The sequence below is a fragment of the Festucalex cinctus genome, chromosome 2 (genome assembly GCF_051991245.1).
Source record: "Festucalex cinctus isolate MCC-2025b chromosome 2, RoL_Fcin_1.0, whole genome shotgun sequence".
Taxonomy (NCBI): Eukaryota; Metazoa; Chordata; class Actinopteri; order Syngnathiformes; family Syngnathidae; genus Festucalex; species Festucalex cinctus.
The window spans coordinates 11,390,867-11,402,975 of NC_135412.1; the positions used below are offsets into that span (position 1 = coordinate 11,390,867).

General features: G+C 38.4%; 1 protein-coding gene across 2 annotated transcripts; it reads right to left on the bottom strand.

Annotated features, from left to right (window-relative positions):
• Window positions 1–825: 825 nt before the first annotated feature.
• rap1aa (RAP1A, member of RAS oncogene family a) lies at window positions 826–11,129 on the bottom strand. 2 transcript variants are annotated; one of them, XM_077512858.1, is made up of 9 exons: window positions 11,037–11,129; window positions 9,895–10,013; window positions 7,193–7,280; window positions 5,930–5,998; window positions 3,769–3,825; window positions 3,546–3,686; window positions 2,211–2,354; window positions 1,997–2,129; window positions 826–1,350 (listed from the first exon to the last, which is right to left on the bottom strand). In XM_077512858.1, the coding sequence occupies exons 3-8, from the start codon at window positions 7,247–7,249 to the stop codon at window positions 2,043–2,045; spliced, it is 555 nt and encodes a 184-aa protein (XP_077368984.1). In that variant the 5' UTR covers window positions 7,250–7,280; window positions 9,895–10,013; window positions 11,037–11,129; the 3' UTR covers window positions 826–1,350; window positions 1,997–2,042. The 2 variants fall into 2 exon arrangements, with proteins under 2 accessions (XP_077368984.1, XP_077368983.1); XM_077512857.1 differs by having other exon boundaries at window positions 826–2,129.
• Window positions 11,130–12,109: the final 980 nt, after the last annotated feature.

Consider the following 12,109-nt stretch of genomic DNA (forward strand, 5'->3'; position numbering starts at 1 on the left):
CCATTAAAAAATACTGTATAAATATTTTTAAAATATGAATAATTGATATTTTAACTTAAGAAATAATGGACACAAAAAATGAGTACCATGAATTTTTTTTCCACGTACAAAAACAAAAAAAAAAAAAATTTTTTAAAATTCAACACGGGTCAATTTGACCCACAACGTAAGAGAAAAATTGTTTGCAGAAACAGCTAAATCAATGAAAAATGTTCATGTACAGTGAACTTGGTTATTGATAGACTATTCCACCGTATATTTTATGGTCCGACATAAAAACATAGGATAATTAAATAGAATTAAATACGTTTGCTTATTCTGGTGTGCACGCCGTGGCCACCTGGGGGCAGTATAAGTCATAAGTATATCCTGTATACCTCGAGACAGTCTCAGCATCTTTGTACTTAAGTCTTTTTATTGTTCTTTACAGAGGGTAAATAATTGATTAAACTGTTGAAGCATCTGTCTGTGTTGCTTCACATTTGTTCAAATATCAGTTGTTTTAATACTGCTGCACAGATGATAATTGTTAGCATAACATTTCCCATTGTAGCTTTATTCCAGCAGATTTATGAATTCGTAAGTTAACATTACATTGTTTGAGTTTCCTGCATGCACTGTTTTTTTGTTTGTTTTTTGTGGGTCAATTGACCCATTTTAAAGTTAAGTTGTGTCTTTAAATTTGACGTTTTCTTTTCATATTTCAAATATACAAGCTAGGCTAAATATATTGATCACATAGTAACAAGAAAGCAATTTTAAACATCAGGACACAAATTAAAATGTACTAAATTTTAATCATTTCAAAAAAGATAAAGAAGAAGCAATATTTGAAGTGATTTAGTACAATAGCTTTTCATTTTCAGGACACAAAACAGCCTCATTCCCACCCAATCAGTCTATAAAACATCAACGTCCTCCGCTTTATTATGTAAAACAGAAGTTGAATATATTACGTGGAACATGGAAGGCTTTCAGCTCAATATAAAACCAAGTCACTTAGGAAATATATTATTATCAAAGTGGGAGAGAAGGATAAAAACAACGATGCATCGTCACTGCCGCTGTTAGTGCATAATGTAAGAAGGCAAAAATGTAATAAGCTGGACTTTAAAACAACACATTAAATCCCAAACACGGCTCTCTTCTTATCAACAAAAAAAGCATATGATGATGCTGTAAAACATCTAAAAAAAACAATAACAACAACAAAAAAAACATGGTCCGATTAAAGAAAAAGAGAAAAAAAAAGAAAAAATTAAGAACAGGACTTCCAAACATGTGGTGGTGATTCCTGCAATCTTTCAGAGAGGACTTGGAATGTCGGCATGGTCCACTAACAAGACAATTCTTCACATGAAAGACAAAGTAAGTTTTCATTTAGCCATTTGTGAGTCCCATTGTAAAACTTACAGTAAAAAAAAAAAAAAAAAAAAAAATATATATATATACTTGAATGTGATTGATGTTCACTGGGATAGACTTGCCCTCATATTAATGCACCATGGAAAAAAAATTCTAAGTTGTCCCATTCTTCAGTCGTGCCTTGAGATGTGAGTTGAATTTGTTCCGAAACAATGCTTGCAACTCAAAACGTTTGTATTGCAAATCATCAAATGAAGGGAAAGTTCAATTGCTCTCTAGCAAAAACAACAACAACAAAAAAACTTGGGAATGTAAAGAATTAGACGAGTCCTGAGTGCTGATTGATGTCTACATATTACCCCTAACGTGCAAGAGTCTCTCACAATACCAGTAATGGACTTGGACTGTTTTGGCACTTACAATGACTGAGCAGTGGGTGGCAGTGTATAGAGTGAGAAATTGGTCCAGTGTGGTGACTGATGTGCAACTCTGACATCAAGACACTCATACTATAACAGGTAAAGAAAACACCTTTTGACCACTAGGCATGAGAGGATGACATGAAAATACAGTGCTCAATGCTCAGGGGATGCACTTGCTTGGACTAAACGAAATCTCAACAGCCACTCACCTGGCCTGGAGCCTACATTTGTGAACGTGTGCGTGTGAAGGGGCGGTTAGAGCAGCGTGCAGCCTTTCTTCTTCTTTGGCTTCTTTTCCATTGGTGTTTTTCTGTTGATTTGTCGCACCAGATCATAGAAAATCTAAAAGCATGGAAAGTGAGCAGAAAATGAAGCTGCTGGGAACAAAGTCGCCATGTTGGTTCACTTGACACGCAAACTCACTTCATTTACGTTGATCTTGGATTTCGCTGACGTCTCTAAAAAGGCACAGTGGCTCCATTGACGGGCCAAATTCTGACCCTGCTCCTTGCCCACCACGCGCTCGTCCTCCAGGTCACACTTATTCCCCACCAGGATCATGGGGACCTGCTTAAATAATGGCAAATGTTTAGCGTTAGGACTTGATTTAAAAAAAAAAAAAAAAATGGAATTAGGGACACACAAGCACATGCATGAACAGCGCTGCTATGAATTAGTAAAATATTCCCAGCAAGACGTCGTCCATCCTCCCACTGGAGCCAAACATGAACACACACAATGAGATGCAGCTGACATTTGCAAGTCAGCACAAAATATGGAAGCCCCTCCCCCTCCCTGTGCTTCCAAAATATGGGGTCATTGAACTGAAAGGCTGATAAGCATAACAATATACACATTTCATTAAAAGTGTCTAATTAGGGCTCAGCGATAAACATATTTTACAGATTAATTCATATTTATTACATAGACTATCAAATTATTGATTTAAGATCATTGATTGATAAGGATTGCACAAGACCCAGCACTGTTAATTTGTTATAAAAACACATACTGTAAAATATTTATTGTTCATTATTATTTACTATTAACTTGAAAGGTAGGACGTAAATCTATCATGGAAAGCTTTCTACAATGCTCGAACCACATAATATCAAAGTTATGATGCTAACAATTAGCCAGCTAAACAAAACAAGCTAGCTAGCCAAACATGTAAAATTATAATACCACATGATATTCAAATATGAGCATCTACATGCCATACTTTTTGACATGGTGTCTTGTGGATGATACAAACTCCTGTCTTTAAACGTATTTCAAAATAAAAGTGCCAAATTATTTATTTCTTTTTGGTCGCACCACATGAAAATTAATCAACTGGGCATTATTTGGATAAACTTATCTGTCAATGACCCACAAACAAATGGCTGTGAACAGAGAGAAATGCGAGCTCTAGTAAAGCAGTGTCAACCGTGTTGGACTGATTTTATGAGTTCAAACATACAGCAATGGCACAGAAACTAATAGGCTACATCTTTAGTTATTACTGTATGTATGTACTTTACAGTATTTTACAAGATTCTTAGACATTTTTTGGAGGACTGGAATGGATTAATGGCATTTCTATTGAAAGTTGATTTGAGATACAAGTGATGATTCACATGCAGTGAACCTATTAAACTCATGTCAAGGTTGAAGGAAGTATGTTCAAGTGATTAATCTTGACTGAGAGATGGAGGAGCTAGTTAATCTGTTCATTATGTGGGGAAGTACACAAACGACTTGATGCATCCCACTCACGTCCTCAGTATCTTTCACTCGCAGGATCTGCTCCCGGAGGTCCTGCAGGTCGTTAAACGTGGACTGGGCTGTGATGGAGTAGACCAGAGCGAAACCCTGCCCGTTCTTCATGTAAAGGTCCCTCATGGCCGTGAACTGCTCCTACAGAGCACGACGACGGCAAACACACATGGTCAACACACTTGCTTGATTTCACTTCCGTGACGCGTGCGGCTCCACGTACTGTTCCAGCTGTGTCCAAGATCTCCAGCATGCATTGCTGCCCATCAACTTCCACTTGCTGCAAGAGAGAAATGGTCACCATTAGAAATAAAAACGGTGATTTATAAATCCTTTTATAGGTCAACATATTTTAAAAGCAGTATAGCAGATGGCTTAAAAAACAAAAAACAAAAAAAATAACGGTCACACATTCTGAAGTGTTCTTTTCTCACTATAGAGGAACATTTTCGCTGTTGGGTGGAATTCTTGCATCATCAAAACAACTACTTTTCAGGAAATTAAAAACAAAAAAAATCCTGTGTGAGATCCAAATGTCTAAGAGACGAGTGATGGTGGCCACCATCTAAGAGTACACAAAGTCAAATGTAATGCAAATATTTTTATTTATTTTTTTAAGAATAAATACTTTGTACAAGTAAACAGAAGCCAAGGAAGGTGTGCACATTTAAAATACAGCATAATAAAGTTCTGACATCATAGTCAGGGTTTTTCCTGGCTCAAATTGAGACAGAGGTGGTATCACCATGACTATGATGAGTGACTACCGATACCAAGTATCAATATCGGTGCCAATACCAGTCTTATTATAAGGTATTGGTACTCGCAGCGTTGATGGATACCATTATGGGCCACAACAGGTACTAGAAATTAGAAGTTATTTGACAATCATTACAAAAAAATACATCCACTAGTATATATTAAATTGTAAATATAGTTCAGCCTTGTTGTAAAACACTATTATGTTGTGTTGTCATGACTTTGGTGATGGCTGGAGTGCGTCAGCTCTGCCTTGCGACCAGGAAATGGGCGTATGCAACGGTTGCTCCATGATCTGTTTCTTCTTCGGTACATTAAAGTTAAAAAACAAAAAAACAAACAAACAAAAACGGTTTCTTCTTTGGTTGTTGTTTCAGGTCCGTCCACTGCACTGCTGTTGATATAGCGCCTCCATAATGGCGCAACACTGCAACTGCAGTTAAAATGCGTTCCTGTCGAGCTCAATCAACACAGCTGGAGCGGTGCGTTGAACGTTATCAGTGGCTCAGGCTGAAGGTGGCCGCCTCTGAATTTTGTACACAGGAAAAACCCTGATAGTTCCCCTGTATCATAGGCTCTCAAGCCACTTTCAATAAATTAAAAATTAAAAATAACTACATGGGGTCTGAATGACCACTCGTATTGATTTGTAGAAAAAAATATTAATTTCCCATATTTGGATATACAAGGTTTCCATTATACAGAAATATTAGATGTACAGTCGTCTCTTATTGATAGATGAAAATCCGCAAAGTAGCAACCATATCATTTAATCAATTTAAAGCTTGATACAGAACAAAATACGCACGTGAGGTGCAAGTATTCTTTTTGTCCACTTGGAGTTACCATCCACACCATTCTACACTGTAGTATCTGTAACTTTGAATGTGCGCTGACTGAGCCCGGCTTAGTGAGTGACGAGAGTCGGCTAATGACAATGTAGATTTGGCCGTGTTAGCACATGATAGCGCTGGCTGTTAAGTAGCTAACCATTAGCCAGTCTGTGTGGTGACTAAGCATAATTTATGGCCATCGGCCGCTCATGAATCAATGATCTTATTGCATGTTTGTTTTTGAAAGTGCACCGGTGAATGGCTATCTTTAACCAACCGCGACGGGGTTACAATTTGTTCTGACAGTAGTAGACGTGCCGTTCTGTCAGTTTTGCTTTGCAGTAGTATTAAGTGTAAAATGATCCCAAAGTTTGGACATTCTTTTACACACTGTCTCTTCCAGGCTTGCACTTACTGCTACGATGAATCTGCAGGAACATTACAGTCCGCGTGGAAGAATGAGCACCACAAAATTGCATGATATAGCAAAAAAAATAAAATTAATGATAGTGACACAGCAAAAAGTGAACCACGGTAACAAACAACAGCAACAAATGAAATGAGTGCGCACGGGGACATTTAACATTTTCTATTTTTAAATAAATCCATGAGATACAAGATATTTCACAAGTTAAAAATAAAAAATAAATAAATAAAAAATAAAAATAAATAAATAAAAATAAAAAATAAATAAAAAAAATAAAAAAAGATATTGGCCTTGACTTGGACAACAATATAAAGAAAGTACAACAAGGAGATCTCTTTAAGATATTATTTATATCCAGATTTTACCTTTCTGTAGGAGTCTTCAATTGTAGGGTCGTACTTTTCCACAAAAATTCCTTGCACAAACTGGACTGTCTAGAATGAATGAAAAGATAAGTCATGTGGTCACATTATTACAACAATATCAAAAAATAGCAACATCATAATCAAATTTCTTTGTCCAGCATTATCAGTTATGGCGTCAATTTTGACTCTAGTTTAAGTTACCAAAAATGGTCCCGTGCACTATTAAAAGCACTGCACTGATAATTTATGCTCCCTGTTCGAACATATAACCAATTTGTATTGGCACTTAGTTGACTAAGAGGGATGTGGTGGCTATTTCTTAAATGATGTTGACATGACAGGAAAGTGAAGAATCACAGTTAGATTTTTTTTGTTTGTTTGTTTTAAACCAAAAATGTTGCCCCGGTTTTTGTACATCTTCTCTGTTTTCTTACGAAAACCCATGTGACTGACACACATTTCCCGGAATCAAACCCCACACAAAGCATCCCATGTGCATGCAAGACTTTATTAAGTGGTCTCTTGCTTAGTGAACATCATCAGCGAAGAACAGCAGCACATTCACCGGAAGCATTTTGAAAGTTTGTCGTGCTTATTTATGGAGTGTGACTTTAGATTAAGCCCCATGGGGCCACTGAAAGTTAGGAAGGCAAAACACCATACAAAATGAAAACGGCAGACTTTCCTTCTAAACAATAAGCTCTTCTCCTCCGCCCTCCCCCCTAAATCACCACCACCAAAAAGGCAAAGGTTATGCTTAATAATTTTTTACTTTGGGTCACGATCCACCATTTATATTCAGTGCACATTTTTTCCTACGTTAAATTATAGTTATTCTCAATAAAATATATTTTTTGGTTTGTCTTTTTTGGGTGTCTGAAATGGAGTGATGGGATTTCCATTATTTCCTACGTGAAATATTGCTTTAGTTTTCATATGAATCAGCTTAGTCAGAATTTTTAGGACAGATTTATCACAAAAATCAAGATTCCGCTGTATTTGAATTGTATCCATTCGCAGGAATTATATACTCAAGTGAAATTCATTACAATGAAAATTAATCCTGTAATATAACCAGATTAAATAATAAATATAAAAAATAAGATATTTCTTAGACAAATACATGGGAGAGATTTCAGTAAAATTATTATTCAGGAAGATTCTTTGGGATCGTGTTCTTACATAAATGTTTGTTCTGAAACAAATCAGTTTAGTCAAGCAGTCAAATAAAACTAATATGGCACCATACAGTAAATGCCTCACCAGTGCAGATTTTCCCACGCCTCCTGAACCCAGCACCACTAGCTTGTACTCGCGCATGGTGGGCAACTTCAGTGTACACCACGAACGTCTGTAAAAGGACAGAGTGTCAGTCAGCGGGTGTATGTATCACATTCAGCTGCAGGAAGCCTACTTCAGGTCACGCAATGAAAAGCTGCCTTTTAAAAGTGAAAACAAAACTGTTTAAAGAACTCTAGTTCCCAAAAAGGAGATGTGCTTTCAAGATGACAGCCATTTGGTTCTTTGAAAGCCACATAAGACATCAGCAATTGGTCAACAAAGAAGATGCAACAATGAACATTAGTGCTTACATCTGCTGTTTCAAATCTCACTCTTGGCCAACAAAACAAGCTTTCCCACCCACTGCCATGGGACTTGTGCCGTTATGGTATTAGGGTGTTGCCTCTTAAAAAGAACATGTCAGATAGGATAGGAGTTAATGGAAACCTCAAAATAGTTTCTCCAAATGCTCCACAAGCTCGAGTTAAAAAGTGTGACTACTGTAGGCTAACAGTAGCACAGAAAGAAGCAAGAAGTCACAAAATGGAGGACTAATGCCTACCATCACCTTTGTTAGCGTGACCATGTTAAGACAACACTGCAAAAGAACCAATTTATGTACACTTTTTGGTTATACAATAATAAATGCAACATGTTTTAACTTCTTGATTTTTTTCCCCATCAGGTTTGGCCACAAGTTAATCATGATTAGTTAAGCACAGTAGTTTATGCCAGATTCCCCATCAGACACAATCCACCCCAATTTTTTTTATCCGGGCTTTGACGAGGGAGTGCGCATGAAAGGCAGCAGCATGTTTACACATGCAGCAGCAACAAGACAAGATTTCTAGAAATATGACACTCAGATAAAATTGGAATGGTCATTTCAAATTGAGTACACTGCTGCTCGGGAAAACCCTTCTCCAATTAACAACTTTCAGCTAAAAATATCCACCAGGGGTTTTCCAAATAGATGTGTCAGAATGACAATGATGTCTCTTGCCTTAAAAAATGACTTTATTCATGAGACGAGTAGATTTTTTCCATTAATTTATTTGTTATGAGGATTTTAAAGTCATTTGACGTGCTCATTCAATGTTTTTAAGAAAATTGCACAAAGATGGTGCCCACTTGTCATGCAAACTGAAAATATTAAAGTAATGATTTACAAGAATAAAGCCATAAAAAAAATCTGTACTCATTTTACAAGAAAAGTATTACAAGTGTAAAGTTCTAATTTGACAAAGCCCAAATATCATTAGAACAGCGTTACTGCCTAAGTCATTATGAACTTACTGTCACAATATTAATAAAAAAAAAAAAATGCTTGCTATATATATATATTTTTCCCCTTGAGGTCTTTGTAGATTCTCATTCATCCAGGTCGGTCACGTTTTCTGAAACATTCCAAGGTCTTGTGCAACTATGCTATTAGGCTGACGATATAACACAGGTCTCTAGAGGGACAGGGACTGTTTGCTGTGTGAGACTAAATTTATTTATTTTGCCTCACATTAGGCCTTAATCTAGTAATATTGCAAATGTATTCTTTATATCCCTTCCAATTTCAATATTAGTTTTTTTCCCCCCCAGTGTGGTCCTAATCCTGTATTCTATGAGACATAAACCAGGCAACAAATAAGGATATTATTTGCTGGAGGGTCAAAAACTAATATCACATCCATTCATCAAGGAGCAATATTATATAAATAATATTTACAGCAAATGTCAAATGAGAGAGAGAGGAACATGCACACTTCAAACTCATTTCGGATCCTCTTTGAACAGATTAACCGTCCTGTGTCTTTGGAACCGTTGTCAAAAGTTGAGACAAACAATACAACAAGCACTCTGTCACACTCAGGCAGCATTTGCAATTCGAAGAGTGACGCGCGATGCGCCACCAGAGGCCCACACAGACAGCTCCACGTGCAGCTCCACAATGGGCCATTGTGATCACACTACTCGAGGGCATGCACAAACTGAAAATGGAGATCAGGGGCTGCAGGCACCACCATGACATTCAAATCATTCATGAGAGAGGTGCTTTGGATTTCAAGTGCAAACTAAACATGTTCATGTTATGCTTGCTGTTCAGATAATCAAGCATCAGATTGCATAAGTGTATTTTCAAGTACAGTATTTTTAGCTTCAGGCTCTCCTCAACTCCCATGAAGTTAAAAAAAAATATGGAGCAAATGGGTGGAATTTCTTCCCTAACAAATCAGTTCTCAAATAATTTTGTCGGCCAAATATTGTTTCGGTTCACGAACTACGCTTTTTACATACACCCGCTCAGGAATTGACCATTTTCCAACTCGAGGCGTGCTGCTGTGTTGTCAAAGGTTTTGCTTGCTTTTGTCTAGGGCAGGGGTGGCCAAGTTCGGTCCTCGAGAGACCCTATCCAGCCTATTTTCCATGTCTCCCTCCTTCAGCGCAGCTGAATCTAATGATCAGCTAATCAGCAAGTTTTGCAGAAGCCTGATAACGATCCTGATCATGAATCAGGTGTGTTAGTGGAGAGAAAAATGGAAAACAGGCTGGATAGGGGCTCTCGAGGACCGAACTTGGCCACCCCTGGTCTAGGGGTTAAGGTCTCCCTTAATGTGGTTCTAGATGTGCTTCATAAATAAAAATGAAAGGAATTAAAAACACATGCGTGTGTTGTCAACATATGAACCTACTGTGTAGACAGCAGCTGCAGATGTCAACTCCCTCTACATCTGGGAGATCCTTGGGTGCACAAAGGATAGTGGCATGTGCTGAGGGTCCTCAGGGGCCACAAAGCTTGAAACTGGCAGTCCTTCATCAGAAATAGGAGCATCAATTGACACTCAACAACAATTAAAGGAAGGTTGTATGATCTACTGCTTTTAACGGAACCAAAGGCAACAACATAGAGTTGGCAACTATATGTCTGTCATTTCAAACAGTAAAATGTACAGTACATCATGTAGTGATTTGTCCAAAGTTTAACTCTACTGGACAACGTCCTAAAAGCATCTTATTAAAGCCCAAGCGAAGTAGTATTTTTTTCATATTTCAACAAAGCCGTTCTCCAAAAGGAAGGGTGTGGCTATTAGTTTCTCAAACTTGCCCAGTGCAGCAAAAAAAAAAAAAAAAAAAAATCCCCGAGCGAAAGTCAGCGATTGTCAGCATGACAACAGAAAGTGACTTTTGAACAGCATCGAGGAGGGAAAAACGCCAAGTTTTGTGGGTTGCTGTTGAAACTAGTAGAGTACAATAAAGTACTAACTAGCAATTCGCTAACGACGAAGGAAGATACGACTAGTGAAGTGACACAGGATGTTACGGTGCAAAAGGAAATAAGCAGTGTGACGACTAACGTTGGATTCTCATAAAAAAATAACGACTCCCCGAGTTCCAGAGCCAGAACAGCTAGTTTTTCCTCAGTTTTCAATTCTCACTATAGAGGCGACGAGCTTAATAAAATTAAGTTGCGTCAACACCTCGGGAAGACTTTCGAGGAAGCGATTCAGAGAGTAAGCAAGGTGTACTAGCCATGAGAACCGTGTGGCGTGAATGTGGATTTCTGTCGACAAAACACAACGCGGAACCACTGGCCAAACGTTTGCATCGCCCCCAACTGTAGTTAATCATTAGCTTGACGTTAGCAGCCCCTCGAGCCTGTATGCTAATACATTTCCCCCGCAAGAATTGCTCCCCTGCAATTGAGGCGAGCCGGGGCTCATTTTTCTGTCTCGCTGGAGACTTCAACTCTCTTGAACAAACTGTTAAAGTTGAACGTTGGATAAGCATCTAACAAACTGTGAATTCTACGCACAAGCTTCGCAAAAACACTCACCTTGTTCCGCTATGTGTGAAGTGTGTATGTGTGCCCTAAATCACACTGGGCGAATGTGCGGAAGGATTGAGACAGGCGGCCGTTGATTGGCGCAAGATCAGCCAATCACAGCGCACCATGTTCAGGCACTTGTTTACACCTCATTCATTATTTTGGTTTATTTCAATAATGTCTGCAAAAATTGTATTGCAACGTATAGTTAGTAAATGCTCAAGACGTCGTATGCCATCCACTTATGAAAGACATAGAAACCATTAGTAAATTATTTCAGCCTGTGCACACTACTTTTGTTCTGTTTTTATATTTTTGTAAATAAACGATAATTGTGCTTGAATTTTTGTATTAAGTTTTCAATAATCGTACAACGCGTTTTAGAAGAAAGGAGGTAGTTAAGACTGAGGACAGAAGTGCTTATTTGTATCGGTATGGTTCCAACATGCCTAGGAAAAGTACTGCATATGCATTGTTTGCTTTGAGGATGTTGTTGATGGAGATGTACAGCAAAGGTCAGAAAAAGCCTATGGCAAGGTAACATGAGAGGAACTGTGGCACTGCACGAGGAAGTCTGGAGTGGCAGAGAAGTAGGCTGTGTTTGAATATCTATCATCCTCCATTTTCTTAACCGCTTACGCCTCACAAGGCTCGCGGGGGTGCTGGAGCCTATCCCAGCTGGCTTCGGGCAGTAGGCGGGGGTACACCCTGAACTGGTTGCCAGCCAATCGCAGATATTTGAATAGTAGATGACAATAATTAAGAGCAGCAGCGGTCAGGTGTGTCGACGTGACAAAGGAGTTTAATGTGGATGTGGAGGCGAGACTTTATCGGCGATCAAGTGTGGACATGACCGACATGACAGATGTAATAAGGAAAGAGATTTAGGAAAATTGGTGTTCGAGAAGATGATGCAGAAAATATGGATAGATGGAAAAACGATGGCGGCCAGTGACCCCAAACCGACAGTCAGGGAAAGTGGGGCAAATAGTTGCAACAAGTTGTCAGCACTAGTTTAGTGATTTACTGCCCACTGCTGGTTGATAGTGTGACATGGCATCTGTCATGTCCAAAATGCTTTG